Source organism: Vipera ursinii (genome assembly GCF_947247035.1).
Source record: "Vipera ursinii genome assembly, chromosome: 13".
Lineage (NCBI taxonomy): Eukaryota > Metazoa > Chordata > Lepidosauria > Squamata > Viperidae > Vipera > Vipera ursinii.
In genome coordinates, this window is record NC_139526.1 from 18,428,695 (window position 1) to 18,449,176 (window position 20,482).

General features: G+C 47.5%; 1 protein-coding gene across 7 annotated transcripts in view; it reads left to right on the forward strand.

Moving 5' to 3' along the window:
* The first annotated feature begins 317 nt into the window (after window positions 1-317).
* Window positions 318-20,482, forward strand: part of MPRIP (myosin phosphatase Rho interacting protein) — a 69,784-nt gene continuing 49,619 nt past the window's right edge. The window contains exons 1-4 of one of the 7 annotated variants that reach the window (XM_083372647.1): window positions 783-980; window positions 1,011-1,279; window positions 12,468-12,545; window positions 13,216-13,281. In XM_083372647.1, coding sequence (XP_083228773.1) covers window positions 1,160-1,279; window positions 12,468-12,545; window positions 13,216-13,281 — 264 coding nt within the window. In that variant the 5' untranslated portion in view covers window positions 783-980; window positions 1,011-1,159. Of the gene's footprint in view, window positions 1,280-12,467; window positions 12,546-13,215; window positions 13,282-20,482 lie in introns of all 7 variants that reach the window. The other 6 variants (XM_083372648.1, XM_083372646.1, XM_083372649.1 and 3 more) reach the window with 6 other exon arrangements.

The window sequence follows — 20,482 nt, forward strand, 5'->3', positions numbered from 1 at the left end:
CCGGATTTCTCTGCTCCCCCCCCCCCAAAAAAAACCCACCCACCCAATTGGTAACCTTTGCAAACCCTCGGCCTCCGCAGCGCAAGAGCCTGGCCGGGTTTTGTCGGGGGAGGAGCGGGGGTGGGGGGGCTTGCTGGCTTATTTTTTTCACGCCCTGTGATTTCCAACCATCTCCTCCAACGGGGGGGGGCGTGCGAAGGAAGGAAGGAGGGGGCTGAGAAATTAAGGCGTTTCCCTCTCGTTGGACGCCGCCGCCGCCCCCTTCCCTGCCCTGCCCCTTCCCCGCGCGGAGGGGCGGCCTGCGGCTGGGAAGAGGCGGCGGCGGGCCGAGCGGGCCCTGGACGAGCCGTGGCCGGGATCCGGAGCTGCTCCGTCCGGGGAGGCGCTGCTGAGCTGCGACGGATCGCGCCGCCGGGGTTCCGGGCCGGCGGGAGGACCTGCGCCGCATCCCGCTGCTGATCTCCGTGGCGCCTGGCCTCGACCGCGCCGCCCGCCCGGATTCGCACTGAGCCCCGGATTGGCTTCCTCCGGCTGGGGCGGCGGCGGCGGCATGGATGGCCCGCGGCCCTTGGCCGGCCCGGAGCCGTCTGCGGAGAGCAGCCGGGCAGCCCCGGCCGGCCGGCGCGGCGTGGAAGCCTCGGGCCGGCGCGTGGATTGAGCGCCCTCGCGTGGGACCCTCCGCTTCCTCCCGGCCGCCTCCCGCTCGGCCCAACTGCCCCGGCAGCTGGAGGCTCGCCCTCCTCCGGCGCCCCGCTCCGCCTCCCCGGCCGGAGCCGCGGACCGGGACCAGCTGCGAGAGCCCGAGCCGGGACCGGCTGGCCTGCCGCGCCCCCCTTTGGCTGCTGGGGGGCCCGAGCCCTGGGATGCGGCCCGCTGGGGGCCTCCGGAGGGCTGCGCACCGCTGGCAGAGAGAGGCCCGCGGCGGCGGCCAGGCGTAGCGGGCGGACTGCTGGCCTTTCCGACGACCTTCTTCGACACCCGTGCGCGGCGGGGCCGGAGATCCGCGCCAGCGGGGGGGCCTCGCCTGCCCTCCTTTGGCGGAACGACTGACGGGGGGAGGATCAGCAGCAGCGCTTGGAGGGTCGGTTTTTCTGCTTCTCCCCCCCCGCCCCCGCCCGGGAGCTCCGCACACAAACACCCCCCCCCCCCTCCACCCGCCATGGCTGCGAAAGAAAACCCGTGCCGGAAATTCCAGGCCAACATTTTCAATAAAAGCAAGTGTCAGAATTGCTTCAAGCCTCGGGAGTCGCACCTGCTGAACGACGAAGATTTGAACCAGGTAAGGCCTTCTTGGGCCGGGGGGGGGGGGGGTTAGGAGTCCTGAGCGGGTGGGGTGTCGCTGGTCCCGGCTCTTGCAGGGCTGGAATCTCCGGGAGGAGGAGGAGGAGGAGGAGGAGGGCCAGGAGGCCCGGCCGGTGGGCTGTGGTTTCCGGGCGGGGGGGGGGCAAAGAGGTTGATGCCCAGAAGCAAAGCAACTTTGCAAATGCCAGACTGGGGCTGGGGCCGAGGGTGGCAGAAGAAATGTCCCGCTTTGGATGTCGCAGGGGAGGGGGGCGGCTGCGGATCCCCCCCCCCGAAAGATTTGCCCCGTCGCCCTGTTGGTATAATCAGCGCCCGCTTCCTTCCTGAGCCTTCAAAGGAGATACTTTTGGGTTACTTTGTGCGGCTTGTTTTGGCTTCTCTGATACTTTCTAGCCTTTCCCTACCCCCCCCTTCCTCATCTACTCCCACCCAGGAAAACTGGGGACAAAAGCGCCAGCAGGCCCAGAGCTCGTTTGTAAACTTGCCAGCGAGACGGTTTCATTTTTCCCCCCTCCCTCCCTGCCTTTCCCCTTGAGGGATAGAATCTTGAAGCGCCCAGGGCCTCGCATTTCAAAGGCTGGATCCGCCATATCAAAGGCGGCGTCAGGCGCCTTGCAAAGGATTAGTGCGGCTTCCAGCCCCCGCCGCCCCCCCTCAATCCCGCTTAGGTAACTTGGCTGTAAGCGGAAGGGTCCGCCGCCTTTAAAAGTGGGGTCCCCGCCACGGAGCCCAGCCAATGGGGGGCTAGCAGCGTGCATTTTTCTCCAAAAAAAAAAAAAGCGTAGCCAGGCGTATTTGCCTCGTGCATTTACACTCTTCCCCACCCCCCCCTCCCGTGCATTGCGCGGCTGTTTATAAATAGAGAAGCGGGGAGCGAGTGCGTGTGAATGTGCAGATGGGCGTCCCGATTTCCCCGCGTGGCTGGTTCCTTCCTGAGCCGCTCCTAACGTCTCTGCTCGCAATCCTATGGGGAGTGGGGGGGGGGGGAAGGAGGTCTCTGGCTACTTGGATGCTGCCCCTTCCTTCACCCTGCTCCGCCATCTGCAAGCTAATATGGAAACTATGCACGCGAGTGTGTGGTGCGTGTAAAGCGATAAAAGGGGCTGGCTAAGGGGTCAGGTTAGCTTTGAAACCCGACGCTGTTTCCCATCCTTTTCGCCTGAGGCCTTCTATTATTATTATTATTATTATTATTATTATTATTATTATTATTATTATTATTATCATTATTATCATCATTATTATCATTATCATTATCATTATTATCATTATTATTATTATCATCATTATCATCATTATCATCATTATTATCATTATCATATTATTATTATTATTATCATTATTATTATCATTATCATCATCATTATCATCATCGTTATTATTATTATTATTATCATCATTATCATCATTATTATCATTATCATATTATTATTATTATTATCATCATCATCATCATTATCATCATCATTATCATCATTATTATCATTATCATATTATTATTATTATTATTATTATCATTATTATCATTATCATCATCATTATCATCATCGTTATTATTATTATTATTATTATTATCATTATCATCATCATCATTATTATTATTATTATTATTATTATTATTATTAATTATTATTATTATTATTTCCCCCCTTAAAACCAGGGGGTTAAATCTCGGGTGTGAAAATGCCTGAATTGTTTGCTTGTTCTCCGTCCATCTCCTTCTGGAAAGGAGAAAAACACACAATTGTTCGGCAGGCCCAGCCTGAAAGACTGCGTTTGTGTCCCTGTTCTGTTCCTTAAACAAAGGTAACTGTTCAGTGCCCCACTGCTTTGGAAGGGGAAGGGATGAACTACGGAGGTAGGTTAGGGTGCTTCCAGTGTGGAGACTCTCCAGCTGTGTGGGATTACAGGCACCATAATTCCCCACTGCGTTCCAGTTTGGTTTGGAGACTTTCCTCATCTTGAAGAGGGGTGGCGGTTGACATGCTGGGGTGAGACTCTGGATGTTGCCCGCTTTGACCCAAATCCGCCTTACCTGGAGCTGCTAGCTGTCGACATGCGGGGCTGTAGGGAGGCGGAGTTAGGAATCAATAAATCAGAATAGAGTTGGAAGGGACTCTTCAAGTCCAACCCCCCCCTGCTCAAGCAGGAGACCCCATGCATTTCAGACAGATGTCCAGTCTTTTCTTACAAAAAACCTCCAGCGATGAAGCACCCACAACTTCTGGAGGCAAGTAGTTCCACTGGCTAATTGTCCTCACTGTCAGGAAGTTTCTCCTTGGTTCCAGGTTGCTTCTCTCCTTGATGAGTTTCCAAACGTTGCTTCTTCTCCTGCCTTCGGGTGCTCTGGAAAATAAGTTGAGCCTCCTCCTCTTTGGGGGCAGCCCCTCAAATACTGGAAGACTGCTATCGTGTCCCCCCACCCCCCACCCCAGTCCTCCTTTTCTCTAGAGGAGACATACCCACCGTTCTTCATATGTTTTACTCTCCGGGCCTTGAATCATCCCAGCTCTATAAAGTGGTATAGAGGCCTAGGGTGGCTCTTCACACAGCTGTTCTAAGTGCAGATTAGTCTGTGGCCTGGAGTAGCCCTTTCTGAGGGGGGCTGCTTTGTGGAGGGGGGGTATTCACCACTTGCAACAGGCCACTTCTGGTTTTGTTTGGCTCAGAGCCCCATGGAGAATCTCTTCTGTTCTCCTTTGAGGCCAATGCAGGGGGAAATTAGGGGGGGGGTTCTGAAAAGGCCCCACTGGGCCTGATTTTCCTGGACCAGCTCTGGTTTCCCTCCAGGCACGCTGGACTACAACTCCTATGATCCCCCCCCAAGCTTACATCGTCCTATCCACAACCAGCTGAGGAACCCACCTGGAGAACCTAGAGTAACCCTTTCCTGGCTGTGTCCCAACCAGACACATATACTGCCCCTGGATATGGAGGCTCCATTTGGCCTGATCACAGCTTAGAATCTTCTAAGCTGCTGCTGCTGCTTTCGGCGCACCCTCCTGGAAGTGGATCTTGAAATGTCAGATCTTGCAAGACGGGGATCCCGTGTCCCTGGTTCAGCTGACCTCATAAGAAGAAGAAGAAGAACAGGGCGATAATGTCTAGACAGGGGAAAGGAACGAGCAGTTCTCCAAAATCCACAGCTGATGCCGGGGAATTTGGCTTGCGTAACTTGTGGTGAAGGCTGCCTGCCGGTCCAGAAAGCTCAGATAAGCTTGTGATGGAGGAGAAATGCATTGGCAGAGCGAGCTCAGTCGAACCTCCATGTGCAAGGGCAGTCTGCTTGCTTGGGTCAAAGTTAGAGAAATGTTTCTCACGCTGTGTGTTATCAGTTCCCCAGCACGCTGGCTGGGGAATTCTGGGAGTTGAAGTCCATGAATCTTAAAGTTGCCAAGGTTGGAGATCCCTGTCGTAAACATAGTAGCACAAGGATTTTAACACCTCTCCTGGCTTTTAGGGGAAAAAAACAACCCCCCCCCCCCAAAATCCATTTGTTCTTCCTCCTGGATTGGTTTGCTTTGCAACTTCTGATTAGGAAGCTGGAGGTCAGCGAGAAAGCAAGTTCTGGCATTGCCTTGTTTTTCTGTTTGGTGTTTTGGAAAGCAGATTATCTCATCTTAGCCCTTAGCTGGCAGAATTTCTTTCTTTCTTTCTTTCTTTCTTTCTTTCTTTCTTTCTTTCTTTCTTTCTTTCTTTCTCTTTCTTTCTTTCTTTCTTTCTCTTTCTTTCTTTCTTTCTCTTTCTTTCTTTCTTTTTCTTTCTTTCTTTCTTTTGTTCGTTCGTTCGTTGAGATCCCAGAAGTTGGTATATTTTTGTTTCTTGGGGGACTTATTAAGGAAAGCTTAACCCTGAACACTATAAACAGCAGTCATCATCCCAGATAAGAGAATAAGATTTCTGGATTAGAATCCTGCTTCTCTTCTGTCTTGAAAATACAGGAGGGGAAATGAATTCTTAAACTATAGTGCAAAAAAAAAGATCTATCTTAAAAAGAGCAGTTTGTGAAGACTGGGAAAACCTGTCAGTGATATAAAGTGCTAAGTCATTATAAAAATTCTGTTGCCAAAAAAAAATCAAAGTTATTGAGCATATTCTGGCTGGTAAATATGTAAATGAAAAATAACATTGAATTAAGATGGAGAAAAGAAAAAATATATCAATTTATCTCCCCTCCCAGATTCTCCAGCCAGTTCTCAGGAAAAGAAGCTGAATATGAACACAAAGGTGCTGAATAGAAAGCCAGCCTCTTGTGTGTTGAGGACTAGCAGCTGGTATTTAAATGGTTTCCTGGCACGTGCCCGGCACAGTGTCCTTGGTTTTGGAAATAAACGGGGAAGCTATTTCATAGGTCGTTCAGTGTGCCCGTACAGTGTTCAGCAACGCAGGAAACCTTGATGTGCACCTGAGCTTTGTGTGAAGGGCCAAGAGAATGGATGACTCACAAAGTCAGCTAGGTACCCAACGCCACACAGGTGAGGCGGACAAATACCTGTTGACCACAGTGCAATACAATGTGTACCCAGGATCATTCTGCTGCTCTTTAAAGGAAACGGTCCAGTGCATAGCTGATGCGATGCGATGGTGCATCTTTGAAAAAGGACTGCTAAGGATTGGGAAGATGGATGGGGTACCCAACAGCGAAAAAAGGCATTTCTCCCTTTCTTTTCTTTCTCTCTTTTTCTCTCTCTCCCTCCCTCCCTCCCTCCCTCCCTCCCTCCCTCCCTCCCTCCCTTCTTACAATAGCAAAAGAGGCCTGCCTGCCTGCCCCTTCTTCCTTCCTTCCTTCCTTCCTTCCTTCCTTCCTTCCTTCCTTCCTTCCTTCCTTCCTTAGCAAAACAGGCGTTCTTGCCTGCCTCTTCCTTCCTCCCCCTCTCCCTGATAGCAGTAGCAAAAGAGGCCATCCATCCATCCATCCATCCATCCATCCATCCACGATTGCAGTTGCAACCAATCTGAATTAAAATGAGGACAAGGGCAAAGTAGCTCATGTAGAAAACAAGTTTAGGCACTCTAAACAGATCTATCTATCTATCTATCTATCTATCTATCTATCTATCTATCAATCATCCTTTCTTCCCTTCCTTCCTTCTACCTAGTCCTTCCTTCCTTCCTTCCTTCCTTCCTTCCTTCCTTCCTTCCTTCCTTCCTTCCTTCCTTCCCAAGAAAAGTCAGGCAGGCCCAAATCTGTTTTTGTGCCGCCCCCAAAGCCTCCCCACTACCCCCCAGGAGTCTTCAACTCCTCCTCTGGCCCCGAACCGAGCATTCTTCTGTTTGACTGATGGGGATCTGCTGAGCGTGTTTGGACGGGCCAGCCTCCCTCCGGGGTAATTCTCCTCCTCTAAGCTTGGAAGCATTTTCCCAGGCTCCCCTTGTTTCTTTGATTAGCAGTACACCAGGAGGGGTTTTTTTTCTTCTTCCTTTTTTCCTTTAAAAAAAATTATCTGCAGTTGCTGAGAGTTTTAGGAAAGCAGCGAGACAGGATTTAAATGGGATCAAGCCGTGACGGGATCTTCAGAAGGACGAGATCACGGTGTACCAGCGTCTTATATTTCATGGCAAGCTGTTTATAAATAAGTGTTGACACATTGGATCGACTGCGATATAATTCCCCCCCCTGGCATTGTCGGGAGGGCCTGCCGTGCAAACAGCCAGTCTCCTGGGGCAAGTCAGAATTTCTTCCAAGTGACCAGAGAAACAAGGATGGGGATGTAAATAGATGGGAGTCGGGGGGGAAAAAATCAGCCTGAACTTCTGCAAAATAAATTTATGACAGTACGAGCTTTCAAAATTTGCAGTTTTAATATCCTGAGTCAGAGTCCAGATTTATTATTATTACTGCCTAGTTTATTCTGACTTGTCCTACCTTTTAAAGGAAGCTTAGTTTATTAATTGGGTTGTGCAGTAGTCTGCATACCAGCCTCGTGCACTCAAATGTCATTTTTCCTAGCCGGTGTATAATCGGAGAGGTGATTCTTGTCTCTCGGTATACAATTTGGAGGTAGACTCCTCTTGAGAGTGGAGGCTTTTCTTCCTGTTGATGTATGAAAGGTGCGTTAATGAGGTTTTCAGCCCAGAGGGCTCCTAAGTAATGTAACTGCATATTCTATTTGTTTGTGTTTATTGAGAATTTTACATAAAGCAAAAAGACAAATCTAAAGCACAACAAAAGATGTTGCAAGAAGACTAAAACAGGCAAGAAACGAAACATAATGACTTCCAAACTTCTCCTCAACAGGTAATTACAATCCTGTACTCCCAACTCCCTCTGAGATGTTACAAAAATCCCTCCAACGCCTGCCTTACTCCACATGGTGTTTTTTTTAATCCTCAACCCCGTAAATAATCATCTCATTTTTTTTTTGGTCTTCTTTCATCAGAAAAATCCATAGGAAGGGACTGGTTTTTGAAAAAAGTTGTTGATAACTGTTCATGTCACAGCACTAGGTCTGCATGGATGAATCCGTTGGTTAATTGCTAGCGTTTCTCTGCTGCTCTGCTCTCAGTGCATCAGTAGAAAGAAAGAAAAAGAAGGAAGGAAGGAAGGAAGGAAGGAAGGAAGGAAGGAAGGAAGGAAGGAAGGAAGGAAGGTAGGTGAGAAGGAAGGAAGAGAAAGAAGGAAGGAATGAAGGAAGGAAGGAAGGAAGGAAGGAAGGAAGGAAGGAAGGAAGGAAGGAAGGAAAAATAAACCAGAAAGAAGAGAAAGAAGAGAAGGAAGGAAGGAAGGAAGGAAAGAAGGAAGGAAGGAAGGAGAGATGAGGCAGGGAAGGAAGGAAGGAAGAGAAAGAAGGAAGGAAGGAAGGAAGGAAAAATAAACCAGAAAGAAGAGAAAGAAGAGAAGGAAGGAAGGAAGGAAAGAAGGAAGGAAGGAAGGAAGGAAGGAGAGATGAGGCAGGGAAGGAAGGAAGAGAAAGAAGGAAGGAAGGAAGGAAGGAAAAATAAACCAGAAAGAAGAGAAAGAAGAGCAGGAAGGAAGGAAGGAAGGAAGGACCGTCCAAGTCACAAGATGAAAAAGGACTAAACGCTGGGGAGGGAAGAGAAAAAACAAACGCTGCAATGCTTAAAATTATGGGGACCTTAGAACCGAAACGGGCGAAACAGCCTCTGCCACTGGGACCTCCACACAGGAAGAACGTCACTTCTTTTATCACTGTTTGTTAACCCTCCCGGCTGGATTACATTCCCCATCCGCCGTGGCTGGGGGCAGAAATGTTGCGGGCTGTGCCGGCGGAGAGCCCCTTGCCTAGGTCAGGGGCCCCCTTGAGATCCTCAGCGGCCCCCAGGAAGTGGGATTACCTGGCGTGGTTCTGCCAGGGGAACTTGAAGGCACCATTTGGGCTGACCTCCTGGGCGATTCCTCTGAAGCGAAGCCAGCTTGCAGCGTTGTGTGTGGGGAGGGGCTTCCTGCTCGATTTGGGGCAGATATCCCGGCTTGTTTCCCCCCACCCCAGTTGCTCAACCTGCTATCCCAACTGGCAGCGCCCGATCTTGTGTGCAAGTTCAGCTGAGGGCAAAGGGCGAGTTTAATGAAGGGTCAGGGGCGACATGATAGCAGTCTTCCGATATTCGAGGGGCTGCCCCTATCTTCCCAAAGCCCCTGAAGGCAAAGACAAGAAGCAACAGGTGGAAACTAACCGAGGAGAGAAGCAACCTGGAATTAAGGAGAAACTTCCTGACAGCGAGAACGATTAACCAGTGGAACTCCTTGCCTCCAGAAGTTGTTGGGTGCTCCATCAACGGAGGTTTTAAAGCAAAGATGGGATGGCCACTTGTCTGGAATGGTCTAGGGCTGGGGTCTTCAAACTTGGCTGCTTTAAGATTTATGGACTTCAATTCCCAGAAATCCTCAGCCAGTCATGCTGGCTGAGGAATTCTGGGAGTTGAAGTCCACAAGTCTTTAAGCAGCCAAGTTTGGAGACCCCTGGTCTAGGGCAAGGGTAGGCAACCTCGGCTCTTTTATGACTCATGGACTTCAACTCCCAGAATTCCTGAGTCAGCATAGCTGACTCAGGAATTCTGGGAGTTGAAATCCATGAGTCATAAAAGAGCAGAGCTTGCCTACCCCTGGTCTAGGGTCTCCTGCCTGAGCAGGGGGTTGGACTAGAAGGCCTCCAAGGGCCCTACCAACTCTGTCATTCTGTTCTTCCCTCGGCAGTTGGGAGAGGAGAGCAGGCAGCCTTACGCTGCTGCAGCCGCTGCGTTCAGAAGGGGTGCGGCAGCCGTCAGCCACCGAGGGTGTGGGCCAGGTACGGCTGTGCGGAGGTGTGGGTGGGGACCCAGGTCCCCTGACGGAAGGAAGGCGGCACCTCCGCCCAGCAGAAAGGAGACGGGCCCCGGGGAGTGAGGAGCAGACGATCATGAGCCGAGGGAAGTTTGGGCGGATCAGGAGCTCCTGGAAGGCGCTGGAGGAAGCCGGCTTTGAGATCCAGGTTTGCTCAGATTCGGAAAGAGGGGATGGAACCGTAAACCAGAATGCCTGGTGGGAAGCGGGTGAGGGGCTTGAGGATCCCAGCAGCGCTTCAACGGAGCCGGAAGCCATCCTCAGTTGTATTTGTTGATTTCAAGGAAGGAGATTCTTTTTGAAGCAAGCGCTTCCTGAAGAAATCTGCAACTTGGCCAGAGTTTGCATGTTTCCTCCCTTCCTTCTACACAAGCTCATATATGTATGGCTTTTTGGGGGTGGGGATGGCAAATATTTCCCCAAGCTTGTTTGAATCGGCGTTGTGGGTTCCTGAATGCTGTCATTATCGTCTTTATCCAAAAGGATCGGGGTTTGCGGGCAGAAGCCAAGATCTGCAACGGTCGCTAGATGGGCTTGTCCTCATTCCTCTGCTAGCCTAATTATTATTATTAAATTAGGAATAATTCCTTCCTTCGCGGTGTCTTCTTGAGATTCGAGTAGCGCAGGGCAACTTGAAAAGGAAGGCCTAATGGGATGCTGAATTAAGTTGAATTTGGAGACACTAGCAAATTTAAGAAAAAAAGGAACAAAAAAAAACCTCACAGATTTGCAGACTTCTCTTTCCCTCCTGTGTGCTCCAGGGTGGGGCAGTGAATTGTGAGGAGTGGCATTTTTCTGGCCCCCTTGAAAATCTTTGCATTCTTTTTCTGCCGTACAAGATTACCCACCGCCTAAAAAAACCAACAACAATCCCTGTCACCACCTACTCAACTGCATACTTTTCCAAATGTGCTTTCATTATTCATGAGGTCTAGAATCCTGAAGTTAAATCTGTCCACCCGGTTGTTAAGGCTCTGCTGTTTTGTATAATTGAGCATGACCAGCCTGCTGCAGTGTAAAATAAATTTAAAGCGCATCAGGTGAAGAGGACTAGAAACTTTGGAAGTGAGAAGAACAGCAAAGCAAGCAGACCTTTCGGCGCTCGCTTAAATATTCATGAGGTCTAGTTTGCTTTTCTCATAGGGCAAAAATAAAAAAATGCTGCTCCTTAACCCGGTATCTAAAGGGAAATGGGATGGGGATCCATGGTCTTGCCGGAGGAAAATGGGATTGAAATTCCTGGGTCAAGTTTGAGTTTGCCCAGCCATGTTGTGGAACCCTTTCGACTCCACTCAAACCGTGTTTTTTTTTCTCTGTGAAGGAGGCCTGTTCATTTTACCCCACTTAAGCAAGCATAAATTTGCACAGAATATTGGGGTGGGTGTGTCACATTGGCTGGGCCCGAGAAGAATGAATAAACAGGGACAAACAGAGAAAAATGCATGTCTGCGCAGAGAATCCAGACCCATTTTATCTTCTCGTTGGCTTGATTTCTATCAGAAACACTTCTGATACCTACCAGTTCAGAGAATGGCATGTTTTTAAAAAACCCGAAGCCTTCCTCGTTTGGAACAGGGTGGAGCACTGACAGATTCCCCTCTTTTATCTGGAGGTGGTTGCAGGCCTGGGTTTAGACGAGCATCTTGCAACATCCTTGGACTTGCAGAACAGGTTTAGAGGAGGATTCATTCAACTGAGCTCAGGATATTTTTGTTTTTAAACGCAGGAACTGGTTTTTATTTGGCTGGTGCCTGCTTCAAATAAACAAGCCCTGTTTGGCTTCAGCTTTTTTCAGAGTTTGCGGGTTTTTTTTGTTTATAAAACAACAACAACCACCAAACAGCCCATCTTTGTTTTGGTTTTGATTACTAACCCAGAGCTAGGAATATACCAGGAAAAGGCTATTTCTGCTCCAAGGCATTTACAGGTATTTATTTTAGACAGGAGAACAACCCAGCGGACAGGAGGGAACATTCAGAGTTTCAAAAATAAAATCTCCTTCAAGATGAGTTCCGTTCTTGGAAGAGGGGAACAAATTTAGACCTTGATGCCCACGGAGTTTAAGGAAAGAAGTTACTTTTTATTTATTTATTTGGTTTTTGTAGCTGCCCATCTCAAAAAAGTGACTCTGATAAAAGTGCTTTGTTTTCTGCTCTTCTGTGGAAGTTTGTGTTTTCACTTTGGAAATAAATTTAAATTTTTTTTAAAAAAAATAAAACACCCCAAGCGACTCTGTTGCTTTATAAGTTGTTTTTTTAATGCAGTGACGTGTCTTGAAGGGGCGCCTTGCAAAACATACGCAGTACGGCCCTTCAGTTCAGATCTCAGTTGTGTGTCCGTTGTGGATGTTAACTCAGTTCGATTTCTTTCATGGTTTGCTGTTCTCCCAAAGCTTCATTCAGAAATCAGTCCTGCTCTGGAGGTCCACTTAAAGAGGCACAATATCACACACATTCCTGGAGAAGTTTCTTGTATCCTGCAGACACAATGCATTTCTCTCTCTCTCTCTCTCTCTCTCTCTCTCTCTCTCTCTCTCTCTCTCTCTCTCTCTCTCTCTCTCTCTCTCTCTCTCTCTCTGTGTGTGTGTATACACAGGGGAGTCTTCATTCAGCAACCATTCACAGCTATGACAATGATGAAAAAGTCACTTCATAACCAGTCAAGTTGTAAGCATAGATGTACATTTCACTTAGCAACTGCTTTGCTTAACGACCTTCTTGCCAGTCCCAACTGCGCTCACTAAATGAGGATGATCTTGTCTTGTCTTCTGCCAGATTTTATAACTGGCCCTTCCAGGGTTATTAATTGCATCACAGAGTAAATTGTTGGAAATTGTACCCTTTAAAAACAAATCAAACTTATCTTTTCCTCGTTCTGTTCTCAGGCCAAGCCTATTTATGGTGGGTGGCTTCTATTGGCGCCCGAAGGCACGGATTTTGACAACCCTGTGCATCGCTCCCGGGTAAGGACTGTTCCTTCCACCTCGCTGGGCTATGAAGGGCAGCGAGTTCAAATTTCTTAAATTTTATTTATTGTTAAATTTATATGCCAGCCTTCTCGCTATCCAGATGGGCTAGGGGATCTGGTTTTTTCAGTGCTCGAATAACTGCAGGACCTTGATCTCAGCACACAATCCTGAGTTTTCTTTCTGCTGGGGGCTCTTTCCAGAATTTGGGGTCTCCGTAAAGCAGGGTATGCAAAACTCCTTGGAGCCCTTGAGTTGGGGGAGGGTCAGGACCTCTACCCTGAAATTGGTTGTATCAGGAAAAATTCCCCTTATTTTAATATTTACAATTCATCCGTTCGATACTGTTCTCACTGCACTGTGCAATCTCCTTTCTGTTGCATTAAAAAATGGCAGCAACTTTTGGACAGCTGGGGGTCTCACTCCAGACATTTGGGGGTGGGTGTCCCTTCATGTCTTAAAAGGTTGCAGATATTATTCCTCTGGTGTGCAGAAATGGGGAGGAATGGAGAGGAGAAGGAAAACAAAACGGCTTCTCCACCACAAATCTGGATGGACACTGAATTCCATCCGTTCTGAAAGACCCCCAGTCTGGGGAGACCTCATTTGAAGCCTTCAATTCTCTGGGGTTTTAACCATGTGGCCTCTTTTCCTTTCCCTTGTTTAGAAATGGCAACGGCGCTTCTTCATCCTTTACGAGCATGGTCTTCTCCGCTACGCCTTGGACGAGATGGTGAGTCCCTTGTGTTTTTTTTTATTTATTTTGAGATCAGGCAATTTCCTCTCCTTTAATGCTCGTGGTGGGCTTGTGAGGAGGTGAGCGCTTCCAAGGTCGCAAGAGGTCAGAGTTTGAGCAGTGTTCTTCGGACTTGGCGACTTTATGAGGTGTGGACCTCAACCCCCAGAATTCCCCAGCCAGCAGCAGCCTCTTTGCTTCTCCTCCTGGGTGGTCCATTCTCACCCTTCCTGATCTGAGGGGTGCTTGGTGCTCTCTGAGCAGATGCTTCATTACCCAAATTAGCGAAGATCATACCTAATTTGGGTAATGAAGCATCTGCAAGAAAACAGCCAAGCTCGGAGAGTACCAAGGACCCCTCATTTCAACTCTGAGCTGCAAATATTCTCCTTTATTGGTATCTTCCTGATGTAGACCTTGGATAGTTTGCCCTTTGGGTTCAGAACTTGCCTCTGCTTGCTTGCTTCTAACCTCAGTCTGAAGTTTGTAGAAGTTGCCTGCAGGTGAGGAATGAAACATCTGCAGATGATGCTCTTAAAATAAACTAGAGATGCCAAAAGGGAACAGGTGACTCGTTTATTCATATCCAAGTCTGTTGAAGCAAGATGTCTCAGTGTGGTTTTCCAAAGAGAAGAAAAAAAAAAGTGCCATTGGGTACCTGGTGAATGGCACCCTTGGATTAGCAAAAGAGCTTGTCTTTGATGGGTTGTGTAGTACAGTCCCCGTCTACTCTTGCTCTTGTTAATCGAGCATTCCCAGGAGAGGCAGCGTCAACAACGGAGTTGCCCGTTGAGTAAAGCTATCTGGAATTGAGTTCCCATGATCGGGGCCAGGTGCCGTAAGCCTTCAGCTGGAGCTTATGTTTTGACACGGTCCCCAATGACTGTGGTGCGGTGGTGAAGTTATATTTTCTATGTAAGGATGGAGGAGCAGCTGGTAAGAAGCTGTTTGGGATTAGTAGCTGGAGAAGAGGAGGAAAGCAACAGGCTATTTTATCATACGGTAGTTGTCATTTCCAAAAGGCAGAGAGAGACTTCCTGGGGAAGATGTGGGAATCTGATGTTTCTAGTTTTCACACACAGGCCTTGGGATTGTCTCCTCTCCTGCTCAGGCCAAGATTTTGGAGCTCAGTTGCCATCTAAAGCTTTCTCCATCAATGAAGAGAAAGTAGCCAGTCTTTAAGAGGGTGGAATTAATTCGTGTGATTTTTGCAGAAGGGGTAGGAGTTTGATTTGCCTGCATCTTGGATGGGTTTTTTTTGACCCAGCAGAAGACTTCTGAGTAAAGGCTTTGATTTCCTTCTTCGTCTCGTCCTTCACAACGTGATTTGCTTTACGCTGGATGTTTATGCTGTACAAATCTCAGATGGGAATCGGTTAAGTCTTCACAATACGAGGAGAGAGTAGCTGCCTATTAGATAAGCAATTCCTACCAGTTATCCTTGTAATTTCTCATTCCATCTCTGATAAAAATCGAGATTTTCTGTTCCTCTTCACGTTGAGTAATGCCTTTCAGACTCAGCTGATACAAAGTTAAGACTTCTATAACTTTTTTTCAATCCGATTATTGCCCGTTACGCTAAATATATATTTGTCTTACTCCTTTTGACGTGTCTGCCAACATTTCACTAGTGAGTTGGCGCTAGACAAAAAAGGGGAGGAGTTTCTGGTTTGCTTTTCCTGCAAAACATAAGAAAGCGGATGTGATACTGATCTCCTTATCTGCCTATACGTGTGTGTGTGTATATATATATATAATGTAGTTATTCATCTTTGTGAGTTAGTTTAGTATAAGCTTATTGGGGACAGAGGTCAGTGGAATGAAACTAGCAAAGCTGATTGGGAGCCCCACCTAGGCTGGTTTGGGAAGGTGTGTTGGGAAAGATCTTGAAGAATGTGAAGATGTTCCTCAAGAAACTCATGAGTGAAAAATTAATAAAATTGACCCTCCAAGCCCTGCAGCATTCTCCACTGAGGAATATTACAGGCTGCTGTAATCGTAATTTTGCAGCTGTAGAATTATTCTAATTTAATTAGTAGGAGATACTTGGTTAAGTTGCTCTGTAGCTTTTCATTAGTAGAGAAGGTACATTAAAAATGTCCTCAACAGATCTAGGCTGGGGGTCCATTTCACTGAAGGAATTCAGTTCAGGATACATTTTCCTTCAAAAAATTTTTTTTAAGAAAAACATCATGTCTGGCAGGCCATTGGCTCTGCACGTGATTACTCTTCAAACTAGAATATAGAATATCTTAAAAATTAATATGATTTGGGAAGTTTAGGCACCCACAAAAGAGAGGCCAATTCAGGATTTACAGCTCTTTACATTTCAAATCGCAGTTGATAATTTTAACCGATGCTGCACCGTTTTCACATCGTCATCTTTGCCGTAAGGATGGTCTCCTTTTAAACGTGGAGGTCTGAATGACAGATTCAGTGGCTGATGTGAGACATTAAAATATGTTCACAGCCATCGTCTCTTCTACCCTTGTTTCCAACTTTACAAGTATTTACCAAAAAAAAAATATTAATTACTGTTTTCTTTTTATGGTATTTTGTCTGGCTTAGTTGAGTGTCTTTTTTTTAAAAAAAACACAACTATTTATTTAATATGCTTGTACTGTGTTTTATATCTAAGCTGTTTACTTAAGCCTGGCGCCAAAAATGAGTGATTTGGCAGCAATTATATCAGCGGCATTTAACCCTTTTGCTGCATCCCTTCTCCCCCAGACGATCATCTTCTTTTGTCATTGGAGAATTCCCAAGCCGATGTGTTTCCCCTCCCTTTATTTTTATTGGAAGTCTTCTCTTTGAACATTCAACAATGACTTAGCAAAAGAGTTACAGCCAGTCAATGAACTTGCAAGAAAGTTAAACTTTCTTTGTAGCTTCCCGCTTTTCCCATACTTTTCGATCAAGCCTCAAATCTTTTTATGTCCCAGATCCTTTCCCCAGCTCTCCAAGTCCACAGGATATGTGGGGAGGGAAAATGGGATGAAGTAAAAAAAAACTTGAAAGGATTGTGGTTGTGAGAACTAGGGGGCCTAGGCAGCATTTGGATAGTAAATTCATTTTTGGTCCTCTGACTTTGCCACACTTGTTTGTTTGGGGTTTCTTCTCAGAAAGATATCTCCTTTTCTTCCTGCTTATTTCCACCATGTTCTGAGAAAAGAGAAGCTGGTGGTTTATCAACTTTGGGCTCGCATTGTGAAGTCTTCATGTAAAGGGCTAAGTTGCCCAGTTTCGCATCCTTGGAGGTGAAAACCACCTTGAATTGGAGGCCAATTCTGGTCTCCATTCTTGACCATCCTGCTAGAGACTTGAACATTTTTGTTATTCACATCTGGCTTGAGCACCGTTAGACTTTCCTCAGGTATCTCAGTCGTACCTGGACTACTTTTTGGAGCCACTGGTGGCTTGGGGATTGCAGGTTTTGCTTAAAACACCAGGATCCCAAATCCCAACCCTTGGCCAAGATGATAGGTGGGGTACCCCAAGGCTCTGCCTTAGGCCCCCTACCCAAATTTCCTTCCAACTCTGTCATTCTGTCATTCTGATATGTTGAGAAGGGTGAAAACCCATCTAGCTTACTCATCTAATGACATTTTTATTTCTTCCTGTGGGCAAAGCAAGGTGTGAAGTTCCACGGCTAGAATGAAAGCAGAACACTTGTCAGGCCTGCTTTGAACTTTCTCTTGCTCTTGCCATTCATGAGACTTCTCCCAAGACACTCTGATCTCTGCCTGCAGTCTTAAGCGCTAGAAACCTGTTTTAAAACCAGCTAGGATGACGTATCATGTCCCAGGACCCATATCTTCCATGACTAGGGAACTGAAGACAACTCTGCAGCCTTGGATATGCAGACAGAGGAAGCTCTAGAGCAGTGTTTGTCAACCTCAGCAACTTTAAGAAGGGTGGACTTCAAGTCCCAGAGTGTCCCAGAGCTGGACAGCCAGGGATTCCCTTAGGGCCTGCCTCTCAGACCTCATTTTACAAGCTGTCCTTGCATGAGATCAGCTAGAGGCTTCAGAAGTCCCTGCTTCTTCCATGCAGGCTGTCGCATAGAAGGTAGAGGAGAACGCAGAAGGAGCAGGACTATCTGGAAATGGCTCTTTATGCCCACCTTTTCTCTAGCCTGTGCCACGCTTGTTTGTGTACACTCACTAAGGTGTTCGTGGTTTTCTGCTGGGGGTGTCTGTTAAGCTGTGATTAATAAAGCTCTGATGACCTCAGATCCTTCATGTGGTTCCTCTTGCTGCTGTTAAATTGGCCTTTAACTGGATGACCCCTTGTTGTCTCCCTTGCATCGCTCCAGTTCTCTAAAAGCTTAATGTCTACGGAGATTCTCAGTTCTCTAAAAGCTTGGCACCGGCATAATGAAACTGGACGCTACGTAGATAAATATGTTTATAGCAGTTGGGTTGATGGGTTGAGATGTTTGAAAAGAGGCGTTTCATACCCAGTAAACCCTTCGCTCTTCTGGCGCTCCAAACGATCTCAGAAGCAGACAGAGACCTAAGCCTGTTCTTCATCCATCAAGGCTATTAGTGTCTCTCCCGATTAATAACACTCTTCTTGGCTCTGGAGCCTCATTAATATTACATTGTTTGGGGCTGGTCGTCTTCTTTAAAGCGAAGTCAGGGAGCAGCGAACAGAATTTAGATCAAAGGTAGGCCCACAAAGAGAGAAAATTCCAACTTCTCGAGGATACAAAGAGAGGCGTGTTGAGGGGTTGGCAAACCCATTGAAGACCCTCTCGGATCCTCCATAGAAGGGAGTCCCTTAAGGGTGGAGCCACAAATGAGGAGGTCCTCGCTGGGGTGGCTTCAGATAGGTCCATCAGTGGTAGCGTAAGCCAGAACTGCATCCACCGGTGGCTGATGAAAACCTGGAGAGCTGTTCTGGTGGAGACTTGTGGTGGTGTTGGTGGTGCTGTGGTTTTGTAAAACAAAAGCAACATCTGGAAAGAGTCCCAGAAGCAGCAAGACCAGCGTTGGAGTTCAGAGGCAATGAAGCCATGTTTTTTATTTGTTTGTTTATGTATTAGAGTTGCAATCAAGCAATTAGTTACCTTCCAGGGGGGAAATTGCGATCGTCATCAAGCAATTCCCGGTGGTATAGGGAGAGGAATGCAAAACAGACAAGCACATCTACAGTAGAAGGACGCGCTAATTGCAAAAATCAAAATTCATAAAATCATGTCAACAAATCTGTGGCATTCCCTCAATAAATTAACCTCGAGACAGCCCTCCAGTAGAGCAGCATTTTAACTTTGGTTAGGAAAGAAGAGTGATGCTGGGTCTAACCTAGCTTCTGGAGACGAATCTTTTTGGGCAAGTCTATTCTATTTGAAATAGGGAGCTCTAGAGTTCTGGGTCCAGGTTCGTATGGGCACTCTACCAGCTAAATCTCCAATGTAACTTGGGGAATAGACCCATGAAGAGTATATTGCAATAATCAAGGTGCAAGATGGGTTCCTATAGGGCAGGGGTAGGCAACCTTGGCTTTTTTATGCCTCGTGGACTTCAACTCCCAGAATTCCTGAGCCAGCATAGCCCGTTTCTTCATGATGTGAAGAGTCTCCATTTCAGTTTTGTAGAGGTTGGACCCAATCCAATGCTGTAGCACGGACAGGTTAGTAGGGAAAGATCTGGACCTAGAGAGGGAATTGCCTAGAAAAAATATATATCTGTGTATGGTGTCTTGAGTGCCAAGGAAAAAGAATAGATCAGTTGTCTGCAATCATTGGGTGCGTAATTCTCGGAGAAGAAAAGATGGTAGAACTTCTGAGCAATTAAGGGAAGGTCACCTCCACCCATGATGGACTAACTGAGCAGTCCTTTTCAGAATAACAGAGTTGTAAGGGACCTTGGAGGTCTTCTAGTCCAACCCATCCTCAAGCAGGAGACCTTACCATTCCTGGCAAGTGGCTGTCCAAAGAAGTCCGTAAAGTTCCTAGCTAACAAGTAGGTTTGGAGGTTCTGGGTGACCCTGGAGGCAAAACTTCAGATTTCTCTGCTTGGTGCCCCAGAGGGGGGGCTCTTTGCCCGTCACCAGAGATTAATGTCTATGTTTAAGCCATCTCCAGATTGTTCCCTTGCCAGCCGCTCTTTCAGGTCCTCTGTTGTCTCCTCCATTTTCTATTTTTACTTCGGCAGCAGAAATAAACGGTCGCGTAGCAATGCCTCTTCCGGCCTCTCCAGGATTGTTCCTTGCACAGAGCTCAGCTTTCCAGCATCCTCTCGACAAAGGAGCCCCAGATATGCTGTGTGTACGTGTGTTTGTGCATGTGCAAGAGACTGGGAGATTTGTTCAAGGAGTTTGGAAAAGGAGAATTAAATGCACAGGCAGGGGAAGGACTCCAGCATTCCCCAATGAGAAGGGGAAGGGCTGGGGTTTCAGGGCTCGAACATCGGGTGCTTCAGAAAAACAGCCAGGCGGAAAATCTTAATGGGAGGTGGTGGGCTTCCCACAGACTTTCTCTGCGGACCGGGAGGGACCAGAGGCCTTTCCCCACATCTGATGCCCCTAACAGGAAGCGAGAATCCCCTCTGCATGAGTCAAGGCGTAAAGATAGGAACTGCCTTGCTTTTGCTACCCCTTTGAGCAGTGTTCATCCTTTCCCAAAAGGAAACAGGAGACCTTTTCATTGGTTGTCCACAAAAGATCAGCCCAGAGTCAAGACTTTGGCATGAATCCCCGCTGGAGAGGACCTGACCCCTGTTTGCTGTTGCTTTCTCATGTTTTCCAGTGTTGGGAACCACAGTGGGGGTGATTGTGGTCTCCAGTGTTGACAAAAACATCAACTCTCAGCAGCGAGTTAAGCGTACGCAGAAGTCCAGTCTGTTCACGTATGGTTGAACGTGGGCCTTGGAATGTTGACCAGGTAGGTTGCTAAGATGGAGCAACCGCTGGGCATGACAGCAGATGACACGTGATTTGATTGTCCCCATCAATTTGTTGGTCTACAAGGAGGCGTTCGTTACTGTTTGGGTTTGGCAATCCCAAACAGGACTAATTGTGTTGCGCTAATTATGTTGAGGTTACTTCCTGCCTTCCCAGACAATGGACCTATTTGTAGAAGAGTTAAGAAGACACAGGCCCCTTTCTTTCTGAATCCCGGTTGGCAGTGGATACCTACAGATGCAGCTGTTCCTAAAATGGAGCTGCTGATTTGAATCCTGGGGGCCGTGTAGGA